At 32.3% G+C, this 23,696-nt stretch overlaps 2 protein-coding genes across 2 annotated transcripts; both read left to right on the top strand.

The window, feature by feature from the left end:
* The first annotated feature begins 769 nt into the window (after positions 1 to 769).
* LOC127707590 (ras-related protein Rap-2a-like) lies at positions 770 to 3,653 on the top strand. Its single transcript, XM_052212190.1, has 2 exons — positions 770 to 967; positions 2,435 to 3,653. The coding sequence occupies exon 2, from the start codon at positions 2,723 to 2,725 to the stop codon at positions 3,452 to 3,454; it is 732 nt and encodes a 243-aa protein (XP_052068150.1). The 5' UTR covers positions 770 to 967; positions 2,435 to 2,722; the 3' UTR covers positions 3,455 to 3,653.
* A 16,704-nt stretch (positions 3,654 to 20,357) lies between these two features.
* LOC127707581 (toll-like receptor 4) lies at positions 20,358 to 23,148 on the top strand. Its single transcript, XM_052212177.1, has one exon. The coding sequence runs from the start codon at positions 20,367 to 20,369 to the stop codon at positions 22,815 to 22,817; it is 2,451 nt and encodes an 816-aa protein (XP_052068137.1). The 5' UTR covers positions 20,358 to 20,366; the 3' UTR covers positions 22,818 to 23,148.
* The last annotated feature ends 548 nt before the right edge of the window (positions 23,149 to 23,696 follow it).

The raw sequence follows: 23,696 nt of genomic DNA, 5'->3' as shown, positions 1-23,696 counted from the left end.
AATTATAGGTAAGGTATGAATTTGATGACAGAAAAATAGACGCAATGAAGATTTCATTCCAAATCTATAACTATAAAACATCTTTTGAAAATGTTACTGCATCTGGAAAATTTGAGATAATAACACTATTCTTCTTTTATCAAAACTAATTCCTCTTTTTAGAACAAGAAAAAAGATAGAATAACTATCTATTACTTCTTAACCCAAATTATTCGTCACAATCGTTATATTTCTCTGTTCTGCAATTGTTTCATTAGGAGAGATTGGTTACGTGATAATTACTTCTATGTAAATTAGACATAGTCGTCTCATATCTTCGTGGCTGACGCTACTCAGATATCAGAAGCCCTTATCTAGTACAAACAGTCTGTATTATAATTCATTCATAGTGGATAGTTAGACAGATAAATTGTAAATTTGTCTTCCGTCTCCCGCTAATACATTCAATGCACAACGCTTATTTTAGAGTCTATTCATGGTTCGTTCATGACAATGTTTTAACTTGATATCGTCTACCTTTTATGTTAATACATTTCATATTCGCCAAAGTCTAAAATTTACGTGTTTTGATGCTAAACGAATTGGATAAAATGTTTTCTCACATTCAATGTTTTATTTTTAGTATGTTGTATAGACATTTGCAATATATTCGGATGAATAACAGAATTAATGATTTTCCACTGGTATTGTTTTCAATTGATGGTATTAAAAAGCAAATAAATATTAATAAAGAGATATATAGCTAACATTCTCACACGGCCAAGAGATAATGCGACTGTTGACAGCTCCTTGAATAAATTGCTTTAATTTTCTCATTGATTATTGGCCGTTGTATGTTTTGTTCACGGAGACTTAACTGTAAACAACAGACACGCCAGATATGAAAATGAACATGATCAACTAATCAGTGTCAGTTAAAATTATTGTCAGTGATTATAGTAGAGATTGCATATGAACTGTGATTTAGGTATGTCTAATTTTTTTTAAAACTTTTTTTGCTTTATATTCTGCACCACGAGACTTACTAGAACATTTTTATTATTTTCGTTGATTTCCATTTAGTTTTTAATTCTTCTTCTTTTTTCTGATAATATCTTTATTTTATAACTGCTCTTATTGTTCTTCTTTTCCTTTCTTTTTTGGGGGGAGGGGGCGGAGTTATTTCATCATTTTATTTATTTTTTGTTTTGTTTTTCAACTTGAGCTGGTGTTTAAAGGGAGGGCTCGATGGGTTCTAGTTAAACCAGCGTATTCATTTTGCAAAGCGTCATTTTAATCTTTGATAAAACATGCCTTTTCACAGTTTTATGTATATAATTTTTGGTTCTGTTTTATTTGATAATTTAACTACATTATAAATTCCTTTACAAAGTAAATACAAAGAAATTTCTATTCAACAGTATGTTTAAGACAAATACTGTTTTTAATAAACTCATCACTCAACCAGGAGGTTACTTAACGCATTTTTTTCAAAATCATGTCAAAGTTTCAATATTTTATTAGTAGTGTGTGAATAGCGTTTTTATTTTATTGATTTTTTGTAAAAATGAGGAAAATATCTTTTATGTATTTTATTGAGACGCTTTAATCATGTTGATATTTAAATTCCATTAGATTTCATAAAATAACTCTTTGATATAAACTCTTTGAATGAAACAAAAACAGGAGTAGCGACCATGCATGTACCTTAGATAATTACCCCCCTTTTTTCCTCATATATAATGCACGGGGCTGAATAAAAGAAAGAGTTTTACGCCCACACACACACACACAAACAAGCTTAACGCATGATCCCTGACTTAACTAAATAACTATTGATTTTTAAATTACATTAACAGATTTCTATCAATATTAAATGGATTTGAGGATCATATGTATAGTTTATTGGTTTAATTTTCAGTGCAATTCTCATAATAAACTAAGTTTTATTTCTCCTTATTTGAAATGGTAAGGTTCTGATTCGACTCCCGGGAAGTCTTTATAAGCCAGAAATGTTTTGTTTGAAATTTGAAGTAGCACTATCTATAAGAATTCATAATTGTAGTGATTTGAAGAAAAAAATACAATAATGGTCTTATAGAAAGGAACATGTACTTTGAACGAAGTCTTTTATTACTGAACCTTTTACTCGGTCGAATAATTTGATTTGAAAAAAATTCTTTCTCTGCTATTTTAAGAATTTACTCATTATAAAAAAAGAGGATAAAATGGAAACGAAAGAAAACTACATTTTGTACGGAATCTTGTTTTTAGAACATCAGACAATGGTGTTATACATAGCTTTAGTATGCATATGTGTATAACATGTGTACGTCTACAAGGCCAGTCATATTTGTGTTTCGTTTTCAGTGTTAAAATAAGAAGGTGTATATAGCGCTTAATCCATCTTTCTGACTGAATGGGTCATTAATTCCTTTTATTAATTTTCTTACAGGTGACAAAATGTAATTAATGATCAGATGTCTGTGACTAAAAGTGATAACAAATCAGGAACATTTTTTTAATGCGAGAGATAGCTGTAAGCTCGTCAGATGGCAACATGAATTTACAACAAAAATGAAACTTAAGTAATCCTGGGAATTAGCTGCTGAAGTAATTAAATAGTTTTTTTAGTATTAAAGAAAAAGCCTCGATCTGCTATTCTACATATCTTAGACAAAGAGTAAAATGATTTGAAAGTTTTACAAATCTTACAGTAAATATATCTATATCTACACAGTGTATGAATATGGTTGATGTCGATCAGAGAAATAGAGTTGTCTTCCTCGGAGCAGGTGGAGTCGGAAAAAGCTCGGTATTACAAAGATTTCTGTTCGGTACCTATAACGAAAAATACAAGGAGACAATAGAAGATTTGTTCGCAAAGGAATACGATATAAATGGAACTCATTTAAAAGTTGATTTCCTTGATACGGCCGGAAATATTGCTTTTCCAGCAATGCGACGTCTATCAATTGTCAATGCTCAAGGCTTTGTTTTAGTTTACTCAATTACTAACGAAAAAACATTTGAAGAAGTCAAACAATTATGGGAGCAAATAAAGGAAGCCCGAGAAAATTATCAAGAAATTCCGTGTGTAATTGTGGGGAATCATTTAGATGAGGAAAATAATAGACAAATTGAAAGATTTGATGCTCTTAACTGGGCATACAACGAGGACTTAGGCGGAGGGTTTATTGAAGTTTCTGCCAAAGATGATATCGGAATTACCGACATTTTCAAACTTTTACTTGAACAAGTCAAAACGCCTAGAGCTAAACATTCCGAACGTTTTATGTTGCGACGAATGAGTGTTCATTCATTAGAATGTCCCGAACCGGAAACAACACCACCAGAGGAAATTCAGGCTGAAGACAAGTCTAAATTCTCACGCAGTCGAAGTCTTATACGAAGAGGAAGCAAGCCAAAAATGAAGCGATCTTCAAGGTCAAAAGGTGACTGTGGTGTTTCATAATTTTTTTCTACTTTTATATGGAACAACATTCCAAATTATTGGCTACCAAATGTGCTTATCGATGAGTTTTAGCATTTGCTGCGATGTAAGGTTTGTTATAATAAAGAGAGGAAAAGTCCAACTATTTCTTGAATGCACGATTTTTTTAAAGTTGTATTGAAAACTATGTTTTATATCGTATTTAAAATGCTCACGAAGACTATAAAAGAATTTGTATTGTCTGTTTGTAATAAAGAAAATAAAACCTTCAACATTTATATATATTAGGCTTGAGTTACATATTCAAACCCACAATGAAACCGACGCTTTCGAACCACATCTTTTATATATTGAGTTAATTTCTAGTATGATTTCATTTGAGAGTTCATGCAATTTCACTCTGAAGAACTGGCGGTTCAAACTTGGGTTTAGAATTATCGTTTTGGTCCCTTGCATTTGAAAATGTAAATGATATACACTGAGGTCCAGTGGGCATATACATGTATATTGTGTGGTTGTCACTTGCTTAGACTTGTTTGTATGATATACTTATTTTCTAGTGACTGTATAATGAAATGAATCATTATCTCATACGGTATATAAAAAATTGTTGAGTTAGATTGCTGACAAATAAAAATACATTGTGTATAAAAAAATAATGTAACATCTACACACGCTTAAAACACATGTCTTATGTCTATCTCTAGATTCGCCGTACGTGACAAGGTAACAAACACTACGACTATTGAAGTTATATTTTTATATAGCGGTTGTTTGAGTGGTCTAAAGCGCTGGACAAGATGCTAAGCGATTGGTGCTATAGTGTATCAAAGGTGTGAGTTCAAATCCCGTTGAGGGACAAAGTTTTGTCAGCATAAAAATCTAATTCTAACACTGTTGGGTTTAATTTTCAGACTTAGAAAATCAGCCTAACAATGTTAAAGTAGATTTGATTCTTTACTTCCTCCCCGAGCGTGGCTTGAATATACAAACATCATTCAGATGTCCATAGAATATTATTCTGTCAAATATCAATAGGTATCATTTATCTTAATTATTTTAAGTAGGCGTTCAGACTTGTTGCATTTTAAGAATACTACTGAATTTGCCTTATTTTGTGATCTTTACATTGAGATATAGACATAAGTGACAGCTTACAAAAATACACGTATTGCAAGTTGTTGACTGTAAAGATGTTTGTGCCAGTTAATCGTCCCCTTTTGGATATATCTAATGCTACTAGATATAGGACATGATGAAAATGACTCATACGTTATTTTTACAGGGTTACAGACACCACAGGCTTTTGTATATTTTTTAAACATTTTACAGTCGTTATCGGTATTTTGTCTATAAATATAATGCTTCTCGTAAATCATAGTATTGGAAGGCATTTCTCGTCTGACCATGCATTGTAAAAAGAGGGAGAAAATACCAAGAGGGCTTTCAAAAACCTAGGCTGGTTCCCTCCCTTGCAACATACGGGTATCTGAGTCACCATTGTTGTTGGAGTCAAACAGATAAAGGACAGGGAACCAGTCTATCAAAACCTATTAGTCGAATAAAAACAGACAACACCAGGACCAAAAAGAATAACGACAAACAGACAAACAATTAAAAACAAAACACTAAACACAAAAGTAAAGATGAGTAAAACCAACCCAACCAAAAACTCAGGTGCTCCGGAAGGTCAAACATCTCCTGGTCTACTAATGACATCCGCCATGCTTCTCCTATTCTTATACATTGACGAGTCATATAAGACGCATGATTATGCAGCATGATAGAAGATTGGTGTATATTTCTTGTCTTACACTTAGACATCACAATTGTTTTTTAGTTGTTAGATTGCTTGTTACCAGTAAAAACAATAGACATTTAAAAATAAAACAGATCAAAAAACAATATTGAAAACTAACTAAAGCAAAAGCAAAGCGAACCTATATAAAACAAAACAAGGGATTAACTCGACTGCGGAAATACTTAAATTAAAATGGTTCCTTCTGACGATTTTGAATATGTAATGGCCTCTCACAAATACTGAAGATTCCAATCAACTGTTTTGAGACTTCATAAAACCCGTAAGGAGTATTGTTTCAGATTGTTTCATTTATTGAGGGCCATTATTCAACCAACCGCTGTTATATTAGCTTCCTTAGATAATTATGCCTAGAAGTGAGCACATGTGACCTTGCTTTCTGAATTATGTGCCACCTACTATTCCCTTGTTTAAATTAGTGTTGGCAGCGTGACTATGTTTGTCTGAAATTATGTTTACTTTTACGACACATGGTCTAGAAATGCAAGTGTGTGCAGTTGAAACTGGTTACCGACAACAATTTGTGCCTGTACCAAGCTAAGCTACCTTAGCCATGTGTTGTTCCAATATCACTGTTTCTTTTTATGTATTATTGTTTTGACGTCACAGTAACATCAGGGTTGCGTTCAATATCGTAGCAGCTAATATAGCCGCGATGTTTTAGATATCTATCTATGTTAAACGATATGCTATGTAGCCACTAAGCCTATCAAAATGACTTCATGAATGTAACCTTTTCGAGGCCATTTTGGATTCTCTAGATAGCATGAATTTTTTGGGCTGTCTAGATCTAGGCTAGCTATACGTTCAGTAGTCAAAAACTACGTAGCCCTACTACCAGACTCAAGCTAGCGACTGATAGCCCTACTTATCAGTCGTCCCACTGTATATATCACTCTGCTCAGCTCTTAATAAAACTGCATATCACTGCTTTGTGACGTCAAATACGTTGACCCGGCCTTTATAACTTTGACCCGGACATATCACCGACGTCATAATATATGAACCGACGTTGATAAGTTTGACCCGAACATATCACGTCATCTTCCGGTTTGCTGGTGAAACAAAGAAAACACTTGTTTCTATCATGGAAAATACGCAAATACAACCCGATAAATCGATTATCCGGATGTCTGCATTTTTATATTGTAAAATATCAGCTGCTCGACACAATATGAAGCCATTTTGATCTCGTTCGCTGCGCTCACTCGACAAAAAGCATCATATTGTGACTCGCAGCTGATATTTTACGATATCAATATGCAGACAACCTGATAATCGGTACGTAGCAGCTACGAGATCGAACGCAACCCAGTAAATGACTATCTAAATTGCCCAGCCTATACAATGTATGGGTGTAAGTGTGCATGAAAGTTCAATGTAGACAGATTCACTGCCCAATAACTCCATTTTCCAATAAACAGCAATATTAAGTATTGATTTACTTGGCATAGGTTATTTGTTGTCAACAGATATATGAAAGAGTCGAGTGTTTTTGCTTTCTGAAGTGACTTTTATTGAATGTTCTTGTGTACTTTCTGAAATTAATAAGTGATCGGTTCAGACTAAATACACTAGACGTTTAACCTTGTACCATTTTAATTTTATTGTCCAACGTCAGGAAACTCGTCGGTGGTTTCTGTATATATATATATGTATATCAATATTTAAATAATATATTTTAATATATAAAACGAAAATCGAACTTAATCATAAAATCATAGTTTATTTTTATATTTACATTTTATAAATAATAAAAAAAAAAAATGCAAGCATTCCTCCTTTTTTTAACCATAATTAGAAAACACAAGAGCATTTTCTTTGATTTAGCGCTATCACTGGATCAAATTGTCATTTCTACATGCTAAGGTCTTCTACATAACGCTGAACAATTTTTTATAGGGTGATTTAGGGGCGTATAATCTCTACTACAAACAAACAAATATAAATATCTTCCCATGTTTATATTGCTCAAAAGTTGTTTTGCTTTCAGAATATGGGTTTCAATATACTGTATAATTTGCACAACCACATATATAAGACAAATACAATACATATAACGTCATCTGAGAATAGTGGTAGACACTAACTAACAGAGTCAATCACAATCATTCATTATAAGATTATTAAAAGTAATGGCTAATATTTCCATATTCGCACCAACCGTCATTTCGTAACTTGCAGAGATAAGTATTTTCATGTAAGTAACATAGTTTACGCGGTATTGACAAATACATATAGTTTAATATGAAGACAAATTAATCTTTGTGATTTATATCACAAGTTAATTCTTGCATCTTTATTATATAATATTATTGTAAAAAATGTAAAAATGTACAGAATGCAGAAGTTGTTTCAGAAATGTCACTATGACAGAGATTTCAGTTTCGATCGAGACTGCTTACATGTATATTTACAGAAATGGTTATTAAAACTACTCATCCCTATTACTATCTGGGTTCAATTTTGTTGTTCGGTTGATGTCTGATTGACGCTCATATAGCGCTTCCTTTTATGTATTACTAGTCTGACATGTTCAAAATGACTATGTTTTTGTACAACTCACACGTATACATTTTAAAACATCTTTTTTTTTTATCATCGAAATAAACCACGGGACTAGTCCAATGAAAAAGATCAGCTTGGAAAGAAAGAAAGATACAACTCTTGCACTTTGTGTACATATACTTCTTCAAAATGTATCATAAACTACTGCTATACACACTGGAAACAAGTAGAAGAGAACGCTATCAAGAAAATGTTTTGGAAAGCAACTATGTATACGATTTAAATGTCTGTTATTGGTCTCTATTCATTTATTGTGTAAAATCCATAATATTGATGGTTTGCTGTATTATTGACTCGTACAAACCCTTTCTCTTTTCTTCATAAATTCTGTTAAGTTGAGTTTTTTTTGTTTTTTGTTTTTTTGTCAATTTTGTTTTTTGTTGATTTTGTTTTTGTTGATTTCTTATGAATTGACAGAACGCAAATAAATTTAGCAGGTATCATAATGGCTTGAAAATAGTACCGATCTGGTGACCTGGTATAAGAATAAGGAGACAGATACCAGGCTTAAAATTGCGTGATACCGGGACCTTTTAACGCTTTCTACTAGTATACAAGGATGAGTTTTGCTTATTGTTGAGGACCATTTGGTGATCTGTAATTGTTCACATCTCTGTCCAGGATGGTTGCCTCATTGCAAAATCATACCCCATCTCCCTGTGTGTATATAGGAATAAAAAGAAAACCCAATTCAATATTTGATATTATGGAACTTTAATATATCCAGCTTTACCGAATTTACGTTTTAGTTAATGTTATAGTTTAGTATTTTCAACGCCTACTTAGACAAACTATAATATTTCAAAATTTCAAAATAAAATTTTCCTTTATATATTCAGACATTATATATATGCATAAAACGGTATATTTTATGGCAACTGCATCAAATGTCTTGATGCAAACACCTACGTAAATAAATATAATATACCAAGATACAGCAATAATTGGCCCCTACAGCAATATTTGATGTACGAGCGCTTCAAATGATTAAAATACCGTACTAAGGACTTGTAAGACCATAAATTCGTAATTGACTGTTGTATACTAGTTATTGGCCGATCGCATCCGCCTCTCGCCAGGAACTCGATAAAATAATGGGTTTTGATAGTAAAAGTATCTACTTGTAAATAACATAGTTTACGCGGTATTGAAAAATACATATACATGTAGATTAATATGAAGACAAATTAATCTTTGTGATTTACATCACAAGTTAATTCTTGCATCTTTATTATATAATATTATTGCAAAAAATGTAAAAATTTACAGAATGCAGAAGAGGTTTCAGAAATGTCACTATGACAGAGATTGCAGTTTAAATAACGAGACTGCTTACATGTATATATACAGAAATGGTCAGTATAACTACTCATACCTATTACTATCTGGGTCCAATTTTTTTTTCGGTTGATGTATGATTAACGCTCCTATAGCGCTTCTTTTTATATATTACTAGTCTGACATGTTCAAAATGACTTTATGTTTTTGTACAACACACACGTATGCATTTTAAAACATCTTTTTATCGTCGAAATAAACCACGGGACCAATGAAAAAGATCAGCGTGGACATAAAGAAAGATACATCTCTTGCACTTTGTGTACATATACTTCTCTAGTTTAAAATGTTCGGACGTGTTAAGTCTTCAAAATATAATATAAACTATTGCTATACATGCTGGAAACAAATAGAAGAGAACGCTATCAAGAAAATTGTTTGGAAAGCAAATATGTATACGATTTAAATGTCTGTTATTGGTCTCTATTCATTTATTGTGTAAAATCCATAATATTGATGGTTTGCTGTATTATTGACTCGTACAAACCCTTTCTCTTTTCTTCATAAATTCTGTTAAGTTGAGTTTTTTTGTTTTTTGTTTTTTGTCAATTTTGTTTTTTGTTTTTTGTTTTTTGTTTTTTGTTTTTTGTTTTGTTTTTTGTTTTTTGTTATGAATAGACAGAACGCAAATAAATTCAGCAGGTACGACATGAAAATAGTACCGATCTGATGACCTGATATAAGAATAAGGAGAAATATACCAGTCTTAAAATTGTGTACGTCAGACGCGTGTTTCGACTACAGAACACTTTTCAGTGACGCTCAAATAAACAAAGTTAAAATGCAAAACAATGTATGATTACCAACGAGACAACTCTCCACAAGAGACTAAATGACGTAGAAGTTAACAACTAAAAACGAGCCATTTCTAATCGATTCTCACATTTTGTTTTTATTTTTTGTTATTACACCATTGGCCGTGTTAACAGATGGCTGAGCACCACCAAATTTGTTAAACCGCGCAACATTCTTGAAGTGCCTGTCCGAAGCCAGAAACCTGTCGTCTATTAATTGTCGTTGGTCGCTGTCTGCCATATTTGTTATTCGTTAATTGTTGTATAACTGTTAATCAGGACATTGGTTTTCTCTTTTAAATTGTTTCACATTTCGTGATACCGGGACCTTTTAATGCTTTCTACTAGTATACAAGGACGAGTTTTGCTTATTGTTTAGGGACATTTGGTGATCTGTAATTATTCAAATCTCTGTCCTGAATAGTTGCCTCTTTGCAATATCCCATCTCCCTGTGTGCATATAGGCATAAAAAGAAAACTCAATTCAACATTTCATATTATGGAACTTAAATATATCCAGCTTTACCGAATTTACGTTTTAATTAATGTTATACTTTAGTACTTTCAACGCCTACTTAGACAGGCTATAAGATTTCAAAACTGGAAAATAAAATTTTCCTTTATAATTCAGACATTATATATATGCATAAAACGGTATATTTTATGGCAACTGCATCAAATGTCTTGATGCAAACACCTACTTAAATAAATATGATATACCAATATACAGCAATAATTGGCCCCTACAGCAATATTTGATGTACGAGCGCTACAGATGATTAAAATACCGTACTAATGACTTTTAAGACCATATATTCGTAATTGACTTTTGTATACTAGTTATTGGCCGATCGCATCCGCCTCTCGCCAGGAACTCGATAAAATAATGGGTTTTGATAGTTAAAGTATCCGGCATACCGATTATTCAACGATTAATTGGAGAATAATGTCTCTTTTTGTTACTATGAAATCGTTCGATACCTAATTACAGTAGCTGTCTCAAACGATAGAAGTTAAACCTGATGACACACAAAATGATGTCTGAACCGAAGATTAAATTTAAAGTGGTAAACAACAGTGCTACCAATGTTAGAATGTCCATTCTTTTTATGAGCATGCTGGCAAGTTTTAGTTTCAATGCCACAGAAAACTTTTGAGATAAATTAATGATTTAAACTTTACAATGCAAGTAGAGATAAATTAATAAATAAGGGGGGAAAAACAGTATCATAACTAGACGTTCCATTGAGTCTACTTCAGTTGTTGTAACATTGATCAGTTAATTTTATTACTCATATGATTCTGTTCGGCTTCCCAGCACTACAAGATAATCGATCTGACATAGGTGGTATAAGGTTTCTTTTTTCTTTTGTTTTAGCACTCCTGATAAAGTCATACGCAGATATATTTACTAATTCAAAACTAATACAAAGATCTATACCTCCCATGTAGTAGTCATGGGCTTCAGCAATTGGTTCATCAATTGATAGATAACCTCACTTTATATGTTTACTATTCCTTTTGTTGAAACACGTGCAATGGGAAAGGCCTGGATAGAGAGAAAAGATACCATCAAACGGATTTATAAATTATATATCTTTTATGAGTAAACACTTTTTATTGGGCCGATTATTTAAATCATCGGCAAGACGTATTTTCAATAAGTAAATCTTTTGAGATCAATTTATCCAATTCTAAGTTTTTGATTCTCCTGCTTCTCCTGTAGGTCACCTTATTTAAATATCAATAACCTTTGACTCGAGTCGTTTCTGATGAAGTTTAATCAATTTGTGCGCCTAAAATGCAGTAAAAACTAAATGTTTCATCAATGGTTATCATAATTAAATTGCACAAAAGCCAGGTTACAACCTACCATCCTAATGATAAGTAGACATAACATTATTTTTGCTATTCTTTAAATAAGGACCTCATGTGACATGTCTTCATCCTTTTTGGCTGATCTATATATGGATTGTTAGTCCTACAAAACAGCAAAAAACAGCACAAGTGTAACGTTGTGAAACAATCTTTTTTCCGTCTGATCGATATCACTACTAACGTTCTGTGAGAAAAAACTCAACATAAATACCAGGATATAAATTTTGTACGCTAGACGCGCGTTTCGTCTACAAAACACTCATCAGTGAAGCTCGAATAAAAAAAAGTAAAAAGGCCAAATAAAGTACGAAGTTAAAGAGCATTGAGGATCAAAAATTCCAAAAGGTTTTGTCAAACACAGCTAACGCATCTGCCAGTAGTCTTTTTTTCTGATTTTGATATGATTTTTTAATATATTTTTATAAATTGATTGGCCATTTTCATAAACCCTTTGTTTAAGGCTCACACAGGCAAATGTAACCTTCAACGGATTTTGGTTATATTTAAGGTCCTCTTGGTTAATTAGCTCCGAATGTAGTTATATTTTTTCTCGCTGTCCCGACGTTGACTATGAGAGTTACGGAGAACGACTGCATCATGCAAAGGTAATTTCGATGATGGTTTTAAAACTAAAAAAATTTTTTGTTGCGTCATATGTCAGAAAGAACTATCCATACATCATTCATTATGGTTCAACATACTAGCCTACAGGTTACATAGAATTTAACAAAAATACTTTATATCTTCACGATTCAGGAGCACACGAGTCCATCTCCTGTCGTTTGTGAGGTTCATGTTATATAATATCTGGTTTTCTGTGTAGTTTTTTGTGGTCTTTGTGTGTCGTCGGTTTTTTACCATTGTATTGTCTGTTTTTTTCCCTTGCTTTGTGTTTTTTTTTATCGCCCCCTTATTATCACAGCTTTATATAAGAAAGTTATTTTCATCAATTGACTAAAAAATAAAATATAAAAATATAAACTATATGGTAGTTCATATCCGTCAAACCAAACACCAATGGTTTTTGGAATATATCACTACGATGTATTAAATTACTCGTGCCCTAATTTTAAATTTGCCGCAACAGAACATTAGTTACTCCAAGTAAATCACAATATGGATATGATAAGAAAGTACATTTGAAGCTATATCCATGTATCGGAGGCCAATAAGACACTGTTAATCGAAGCAATGAAAAAAACCTTCAACAACACATAATTCGATTTAAGGTAGCACTACAGTCAGAATTTTCTGACTCCAACCAACAGTCTTTAAAGATTAATTTTTCCAAAACTACTCAATGGAAATTTAAAATCTTTAACTCATTTTAAAGCTGAAATATAACTCTTTCTTAATCTATAGATAAATTTATTTTTGGTATGATTAATCTCAAAATATAGCTCATTAATTGCCAAAAAAGTGGTCTTCCAACTTGGATGAAAATGGCACATTCAGGTCAAATGGTAGTAAAAATTTGTTTTCATCCCTTTAATCAACCATTCACAATCTACAAAACCGTGTCTCAGATTTTTGATATATGCCTCCAGTAATAAGATATATTATTTTTACTGCTGGATGCCAAACCTCATTTCACCTTTCATCTTTGGAGACCTATAAATTCATTTAGAAACAAATTATCCAAAAACTGGGACACGGTATTGTAGAAAATACTCCCTTCAATCACATATATCAAAGTCAAGCCAAAGGGGGTACCAATAAAGTTTCTATTTTCATTTTTTCCTTACAATTCTCATGAAAAATTGTTCTGAGAAATTACCTTAAAACTGAATTTCCTCTTAAGAACCCCTATAAATGCCACATAAATACAAAAATTCCACTGGGAACACACCAGGAGTGTTCTGACACCATTACTTTATCAATTGAACCACACACATTGTGTCTTTGATGCTCTAATGCTGTAAAATTTGCATTTTGTGTGCACTGTATAACACTAACTTGGCATTTGGCGGGAGTTTGACGTCACAGATTTGACCAACATCTGTGATGTAGTAATTAAATAAAGACAAAGCTCCGCCTCTGTCCAGACAGTCTAAGATAAGAGAATAACAGGATTGGCCAGCTGCATCATAATTTATATTTAACATCATTATTTTCACTATAAAGAATAATTTTCATTTGAATTTTAAAAAGAAATATAATATGACGATGATGACTGAAATTAGCTAAAATATTAAAATTGTGCATTAAAAGACATGTCCATAAAAAGATCAAGACCATCCCCTTCTTGAAAATAGACTGTCCAACATGATTTATGAGTTTCATGGAATTAAAAAATTTCACATAAACTTAAAATTAGTTAAAATGCCTAAAATTATTTTTAAATGTAGAAGACCAAAGACGAGAAATTTATACAGGCAGTCAGAGGCTTTCAAAGATACTTTCACACTCTTTTCCATAGTTTTTTTTCATTTAGGTAGATTTTTTCCCTCTAATTTTTTTCCTATTCATATCTTTTTCTTTTTCTCTGTTCTAAACTTCCATGTTTTATAAATTAGTTTTGTTGCAATGCAATGAGATATTTATCTTGTGGTCAGGAATTAACAGCTGGACACTGGTATCAACAGATGATTGACATATTAGCCCCTCCCAAATGCCTATATATTTAGATTAATTACATGTGCTTTTATTTACATAAGTTCATTATCAATTTACTCCCTGTTGTGATATAATAATGACTTTGGGATTTTTACAAACTGTGCAGAATAATACTTACTTCAAAATTATGTGATAGAAAAAATATCTTCAAAAAATCATTGTTAGACTGTAGTGCTACCTTAAAGGGCTTATCAGAGGAAGGCAAGACTTGCGACAGTTCATGCACAGGCCAATGTATCTCGCATGTCTTAATTCGATTACACGGCATATAAATTTCGACAGCTATAGCACTCCTCACAATATTCTGAATGCACGATCTGCAAGGAAGTAACTTAATATATCTGAGGTCAGATTGTTGAGTTTATTGTACGCATAATTTATGTAAATACTTATCTTATTAATTTTTTAATTTGCAACAAATTATTGAGTGATTAATTAAAATAGGTCACATTGATAATTTATACAATAGTGGCCAATTTATTAAAGTTATTATAATACGAGCGAATTTATTTTGATTTATGTTGAATTGTATAATAAATGTTTGATTCACTTAGTTTGTAATTCCAGTTACATTAATATTTTTGGTATCTTTATCGAGGTATCAAATAATCAAAACTGGATTAGATGTATTTCTATTCAATTTAAACTTTGTAATTCAGATTATAATGGTACTGTTCCATTATCAGGTATGTTAACTATTATATTTAATAATGGGATTGCCTTGTGAGACATTAACACCATCAAATGCATTTGATTATGGTACCCTTTATTGTTCTTTAGCATGTTTAAGACAGCAGTAAATCGTAAATTACATTTCAAAGTTGAGCCTTCGTTAAAAGAAACTAGTTGATAAATCTTTTGAAATGGTAGTAGCTACAGTGATGTTTTTATGGCCGATTGTTTTTCGGTCAGCCACATTGCGTTGCATATATATTAATATTCATTTCAATGGCAGTCTGCAGGGTTTACGAACATCCGTTGTTCGACCTGTTAGTCAAATGCGTTTTGTTTAAATATACTTTTTCATTTTTTTGGTCTTTTGGAAAATGTTGTTTGTGCTGTATTTAGACCCCTCTAACAAGAAATTTGTTTTGCATGCACACGTATAAAAATTGCGGTTTTTATCCAACGCAATCATATGTTTGAACGTTGTTTTCAATTTACGCAGCTTTCTACATATTGTCATAAGGCAAATCAAGATCATGGAATTAGGATTTTAAAAAATGCAAAATGTTTGATACGTGATTTTTTTCATTTTTTATGTTAAAAAATATGTATAATTTTTTTCATGAGAAAATTCATTTCTAAGAGTGGAAGAGCAGTAACTCTAAGTTTTTTTTCAAGGGGGAAATACAAGGTTGCAGTTGTTTTCCGCTCGTCCATTTCGTTGATTACGTTTGATTTTGTGAGTATTTATGGACTTCGCCTTTTTGAATTTACCTTAGAGCTCTGTATTTTTGTTATACTTTTTTTTAGACAAGATATAACCTACCTATCGTAAAACATCGATTCAAGATTTTATTGCAATTGAGTTTTTACTATTTTTCCGATCATTGGGGAAAACATTCGAATCGACTAAATTGCAGAGAACTTTCAAATGGAGAAAAGGAATTCATTATAATGGGGTCTGAATTTATATTCAATTTTTTCATTTATATGAAAATAGAAAGGTGAAGAGCATGGATTGATAAAATGATCATGTTACTGCATGAGTTTCTTTAACATCACTGCTGATAATATGACAACAAGAAACGATTTAAATACACATATTAAAGAATATATATTAGACGTGTTAAAATGTATATAAATGAAAAAAATGTGATATATTTATTGCGAAAGGGGATTTGAAAACTTCCTTATTTATTTGAACTGTTACTTAGCCTTGTATGAAATATTTAAATGTTCTGAATTTGGTCATTTTGAAGTATAAATTAGCTTCATATTTCAGTTTTACGTTATCAAAGCGTAAATTTAAATTTTCCAAAATCATTTATTTTTTTTGGATATTTATATATAAAAATTAATTTTTATGTAAACTGTTGGGCGAACAAAAAAGAGAAGTAAATCAATATGTCAGAAATTGTGTTTTCTTTGGGCGAACAATTTATCTGTGAAATATTTAAGTTAACTTTATCCTATCATGTTTATTCTACACAGGTACTTTAGTACAAACAATCATGGTGTACCTTTCGTTGGTTGCATATTAACTGTATACCGATCAATATGCATACAAATTGCAATATACAATGTACATCCGCAGAGTTACACATAAACTGCACATCTGTGAAAATGTTTGTAAACTGTATATCTGTAAAGATGTATATAGACAGTTAATATATATCGTTAGAAATGTACAGTTTATATGCATCGTTAATCTCTCTCTCTCTCTCTCTCTCTCTCTCTCTCTCTCGTTTATTTACTCACTCATGGTTATACACTCTGTCATTAACTCACTCAATTTTTTCTTCCATTCACTGTCTCTTTTACCCACTCTCTTGTCCGGTAAAACAAAAACACTTAAAAAAGCGTTTAAAATTTGCAAGTCCATGATCTTTTTTTTTTGCCTCATGACATTATCATATATGAAAAGCTGTTGCGTATAACTTTGAAAAACTATATATTTTGTTATGTTTTGCATGTATATAACACGTAGTCATATATCAGTCTATCCTGCTAGTGTATTAGGGTTATCTGTTTCGTAACAAATTATGTAGACAGCTTTTTGTCTATCTTGTCTGATTACCTGCAATAGTCTAAGATAATTGTAGTCTAGATTTCAGTTTAAAAATGCTAAATTAATATGTTAAGCATATTTAAGTGGCAAATATTTCATGCATGTTCAGGACGAAAAGTGACAATGAACTATACACAGCTTCTATAGTGCAAACAATATCTTGATGTACATTAAGTTAGATGCATATAATCTGTATACCAGTTAAGATGCATTTAAACTGTACATCTGTATAACTGAATATACATGTACATCCGTTGAGATGCATATATCAAACTGTACATCTGCGACCCATTGTAGGCGTTGGACTGTTTTCTGCTCTTTGGTCGGGTTGTTGTCTCTTTTGCATATTCTCCGTTTCCATTTTCAATTTCATCTGTGAAAATGTATATAAACTGTATATCTGTAAAAATGTATAAATAAAGGCAACAGTTGTATACCGCTGTTCGAAACTCATAAATCGATAGAGATAAAAACAAATCCGGGTTACAAACTAAAACTGAGGGAAACGCATCAAATATAAGAGGAGAACAACGACACAACACAAACACAACATTAAATGTAACACACACAGAAACGAACTATAATATAACAATGGCCATTTTCCTGACTTGGTACAGGACATTTTAAGAAAAAAATGGTGGGTTGAACCTGTTTTTTTGGCATGCCAAACCTCCCGCTTTTATGGCAACGTCAAACACAACACCAAAACGACAACATCACATGACAGGACCACAATAAAAATAAATGGGAGAACATATAGGACAAAGAAACACACGAATGATAGCTAACAAAAGGTACTAGGCTTAAAATTCAATACGCCAGACACAGTTCATATATATATTTAAAAATTTACAGTTTATATGTACATATCATATACAATGTACATCTTAACAGATGCACAGTCAAAAGTAAAATAACAAAAATACCGAACTCAAAGAAAAATCAAAACGGAAGTCCAGTATCAAATGGAAAAATCAAAAGCTCAAAAACATCAAACGAATGGAAAACAACTGTCATATTCCTGACTTGGTACAGACATTCCCTTTTATAGAAAATGATGGATTAAACCTGATTTATAGCTAGTTAAACCTCGCACTTGTATGACAGTCTCACAGAATTCCATTATATTGACAACAATGTGTGAGCAAAACAAACAGACATAATAGGTAAACATGTCAAAAATTGGGATACAGCAGTCAACATTGTGTTATAATCTTAATCACTATAAAAACAAAAAAAAAGACTATGTCAACAAAGAAAAACAAACTGGCATATAGAAACTCTATTGACAAAGCACATAAGCAAAAATGAAAGACAAGAATACAAAAAAAAAAATTGACCATAACATAATAACACAATGGCGGGATTTATCAATACCGAGCCACGCCAAAAGAGTATTAGTGAGAGGTTTAGCTAACTATAAAACCAAGTTTAATCCACCATTTTCTACATAAGGAAAATGTCTGTATCAAGTCAGGAATATGACAGTTCTTTTCCATTAGTTTGATGTGTTTGCGCTTTTGATTTTGCCATTTGATAAGGGACTTTCCGTTTTGAATTTTCCTTGGAGTTCGGTATTTTTGTTATTTTACTTTTTACTTAAAGTGGACTAAACAGTTAAGGTTAATTTATATGAATCTCAACATATATACAGTTCATATGCATTTTGTCAAATTAATCGTTTATCTGCATCTTAACAGCTAAAGTAGCTCTATTTTATATGGTTTACCTGTTTATGAGATAATGATAATTGTCGGAGACGGTGTTTTGAGATGAGGGGAAATGAATGACAATATTATCCCAATTTTATTACCAGTAACTATCTCGCTCAAAAGAAAGCAACCACAAATACAACAAAGGTTTATGAGTGAGTGACTGATCTTGCCTCTTTGTATTCTTGTTCATCGTTTTCCATTTGATTTTGATTTAAGACTTCCCGTTCATTTTTTGCGTGAAACCATGATTGACTTGAGTACGTGAGGTCGTTGGTTTTTTTTTAATTCCCCGAACATGGTAGAACAAGGATTTTGGAACTGCTAATTTCTGCTTCCCCGCATTGAGGAGCAAGATTTGTCCGCACAAAGGCAGATTATGTTTTCGAGTGTGAAAGCATATCTTACTTGTTAGCGAGCAGCTTGAAATAAGACTAACCTCTGTTCAAAGTAGGCTTCATATAGATATACACAAGTTCTCGTCCTGATTTTGGTAGAAATATTGCCGCCTGGACGTCATTCGTCCACTATAGGTTGTTTCATATTCTTCTGCCTTCTGCCTTGTTCACAATTTGATTGGTAATCTCTAAACCTCATGATCTTTGAAGTTCATTTCAAAAAGAAATCAGATTTCTTTCGTGGCAAGGAATATTTATAGTCAAATTCTTTGACCGACCGTCTAAAAAACGTATTTACAAAGTTAATACTAACTTAGATAAGTTTTTTCGCCGTTGTCAAATGACTATATGGCTTATAAATTTCGATGTTTCCAGTTGTTTATTTTTCATTAGCAGAGTTAAACCAGAATCTACGTTACACGAAAAAAAAATCGAGCCACCATTTACTTTTCAATTGAGTTAATCTTATGTTTCTAATCCTTGGAATCCCACGGATGATATGGTATAAAAATATGGTCAAATTGGTCTTCTCCCGACGGTAGTAAAAACCTTGACAAAGTTGGACGTCCATTAGGCTGTGCAGGATGTATAAATTCGCAGCCACATCCGGTCAGAATTGGGACCTACCTATTGTATTACTTGTTAATAGTTTCTCGTCCTGAATATGCATGAACTAATTGCCACTGGACGTTAAACAAACACCAATCAATCAATTGATTTAATCTTTGGGAAAATGTTCGAATCGACAAAATTTTTAAATGAACAAAACGAACCCATTGTCATCAGGTATGACCTTATATTCAAAATATTTCCTCGATATAAATGTACCAAAAAATGAAGATCATGGATTGATTAAGTGATCGTATTACTGATTTCTCTAAAACATCAAATAAATGTAAATACTGCTGATAGTATTTTAGCAAGAATGTAAATACATATATTGAAAAATATGTATTATACGTGTTAAAAGATATATTAAGGTTAAAAAATTTAAACATTTTATGCGATTAGGTATATAAAAACTTCCTTGTTTATTGTTACTTTTACTCTAAAGATTTCCGCTGTTTATTTCCGCAATGAAGCGAATTGTGGCTTCTATTCTTATATTGACAATTACCCTCGCCAAAGATCTTTGCAAAAAACACACAGATGGTGAAAATGTATATTGTTTTTGTAGGTATCGAAACCTTTCTACAGTACCAGACGACTGCGCAGAAAATACTACTGTTTTGGATATGCGTGGGAATCACATGAGGACACTGTATAATCGTTTCTTCACGGGCCTACCTTATCTGCGAAAATTGATTTTATCTCATTCTTATGTTGAAAGGATTGAAGTTCTGGCATTTTACAACTTATTTCAACTAGATTCATTAGATTTAAGGCATAACTTTATAGGAAGCGATGCACTGCCTAATGGTGTATTTCAGTCTTTGATGCAATTAAAACGATTGGATTTAAGTTACAATACCTTTTCAGAGTATCCAGACAAACAACTGAGCGATTTGGTAGGTCTTGGAATTTTATCTATAAATGGCATCAACGGAAAAAAATTTGGAAAGGGATTTTCAAAGTTAACCAACCTTGAACAATTTAGATTGCAGCCTTGCAAATATGAAATATTACACAACGATACGTTCAAATATCTACGAGATCTACCTATTACTTATTTTCCTTTGGAATGTAAAATACGCAAAGTAGAAACCGGCGCATTTTTCCCATTACAGCACTTGACATCGATCAGTATATACAGAAACCGTGTTATACAAATAAGTAATTTACTTCCGTCTTTTATTGCGTTCAGAGGGCATAATATGTCATCAATACTTTTGGATAACAATAATTTCTATTTCGGAAAACGCTTTGATACTCTATCAAAAAACGATGGTGCAATATTAGGTGATATTTGTGCCAGGACAATTTCATTAGCATCGAATTCATTAATTGAAATCCGTCTTGGATTTTTCCATGCCATGAAATATAGGAACTGTATTGAAACACTTATCCTACGAGGTAACTCCCTCAATCGTCACCAAGAATATATATTTGAATTAAATTTGCTGATTAATCTAAAATATGTGGACTTATCCAAGCAGAATCCTTATTTCTTGATTGGTGAAAAGACTTTACGAAATAATTATATTGGAACCCCTAGTGGTTTTACAATAAAACTACCATCTACTTTAAAATTTATAAACTATTCAAACATTATCACCAAAAATACAAAATTAGCTCCCAAAGTGAAAGTAGTTGATGGGTACAATGTTGAAGTGTTGGATTTTGCAAATGCACAGTATATTTCTTGCAACACGACAATTTGGGGTTTCGCAAACCTCAAAAACTTCAATTTTTCGGGTTCTAGTTGTTCTTTATTGTCACCAACATTTTTCAGATATCTAAAACGTCTAGATCATCTGACATTCCGAAACGCACAATTATCACGTCCTCTAGGCAGTTATGGTTTTGAAAAACTATTACATGGATTGGTTCACTTAAGATATATAGACTTTTCTCAGAATAACTTGAAAATGTTTGTTTCTAATTTATTTGTTCATCAAAAGCACTCATTGAAAAAACTTATTCTGGATGCAAACGACTTCACTGATATTCCAATAACTGTATCAGATTTTCGTAAAATGCTACATTTGGATTTAAGAAACAACAAAATAGAATATATACACAAGCACGTGATGGCTGATATCGACAAGGCGATGAGCGATGGGTGCAATTTGACAATTTTTCTCTCTGGAAACCCACTGAAATGTAACTGTGACACTATAGATTTTATTGAATGGTTATTTAGAACAAATGTTATACTTGATGCAGAAAAGAATTATTCATGTTCCGATACGGATGGAACAATTCGAACGACTACATGGGCGTATTCTAATCTTCGTGAAACAAGGTTAAACTGCATTTCAACAACATACTTGACAATATCTATTATATTAACATCAAGTGTAATAATATTTGTAATAATGATGTCATGGGTTTGTAAATACAAAATAGCACTTAAATATTGGTATTACAACATTCGGTGGAAATATCGGTTATTTAAAGACATTAACACTCGTACTAACTTTAAGTATGATGTATTTGTTGGTTATCATCACACTGACCATAAGTTCGTGTCAGATAAAATGGTTGCTTTTCTTGAATACGAAAAAGGCCTTAAGCTCTGTCTCCACCAGCGTGATTTTCTTGCTGGACTTTATATTGCTGATAATATCATAAATGCTATTAAAGATAGTCGCAAAGTTCTTTTTGTAATATCGACAAATTATCTGAAAAGTAAATGGGGGAGATTTGAATTCGACATGGCACGTATGCAAATGTTTCAAGAGAATCTTGAGCCGCTAATCATAATGTTGCTTGAGAATATTTCACCATCAGAAATGCCCAGTGATCTGATAGATATTTGGGAACGGATAACATGTATAGAAGCAGACGAGGTCGTGCGTGAATCTACTCAAGCGTTCAGTGGTCACCAGTTCTGGGAAAAACTATATATAGCTGTGAAACCGTAATAAATGACTGTATGAAATGTGTGAGAATTTTTGAAAACACACAAGTCTTATTTTCAATGTTGTTTTTTCTGTTGGATTAGAACTAAACAACAACACCAAGCCTAGCTAACAGTTCAACAAACCACAGAAACAGCCGACTCACCCGAGGAAATAGACGTGCAAAATAAGCCTAAACAACACAGAACACTTAATGGTCCAGGTAGACTGACCAACAGTAAACTATGCTTAAGGAACTGAAAGGGTTAGAATTGGCAGCCCATATTAATGAATAAGCCACCATAAATAAACTGCAATATAATTCTAAACTTTTAATACATCAGTAAAAACAAAATTGATTTTGGATTTTTGAATACTATGGACTCGAGCATCACTGAAGAGACAATGAGCATCTGATACAATACAATTGGTACCTTTAATGTTATTGCAGTAACATCAGAAAATACAATCTCCGGCGCAGAGATCATATCCGTTCCGTTCAATACTACGTAACACTACACTCATATTAAGTGTAGTATTGCGGAGCATGTACGGAACGGATATGAACTCTGCGCCGGAGATTGCAGAAAATAGTACAGAATAATTAATGATTGCAAAGGTTTTTATACAAAAACAAAAACAGTATGCTAAATAAATATTAAAATTGATGTGTGAGTAAAACACATATGAGCATTAATCGGGAAATGATACAAAAGAGCAATCATCGACCATTAGTTGAATAACGACAGACAGTACCATGGCTTAAAAGACAAACAAACAAAGCAGTCCATTAAACACTTGACTACAGGGTTTCGGACATGAAAGATTGAGCATCATAACCGAGTGTGAACTCAGGCGATCAGGAAGAGATGTCAGTTCCTGGGCCAGTAGTTACACCCGTCG

Source organism: Mytilus californianus, unplaced genomic scaffold (genome assembly GCF_021869535.1).
Source record: "Mytilus californianus isolate M0D057914Y unplaced genomic scaffold, xbMytCali1.0.p SCAF_7, whole genome shotgun sequence".
In the NCBI taxonomy this organism is placed as follows: domain Eukaryota; kingdom Metazoa; phylum Mollusca; class Bivalvia; order Mytilida; family Mytilidae; genus Mytilus; species Mytilus californianus.
This window is presented reverse-complemented; position numbering and strand designations above follow the sequence as displayed.

Coding starts and splice junctions, on each gene's coding strand:
- LOC127707581 (XM_052212177.1), top strand. CDS start 20,367: ATGAAGCGAATTGTGGCTTCTATTCTTATATTGACAATTACCCTCGCC.
- LOC127707590 (XM_052212190.1), top strand. CDS start 2,723: ATGAATATGGTTGATGTCGATCAGAGAAATAGAGTTGTCTTCCTCGGA.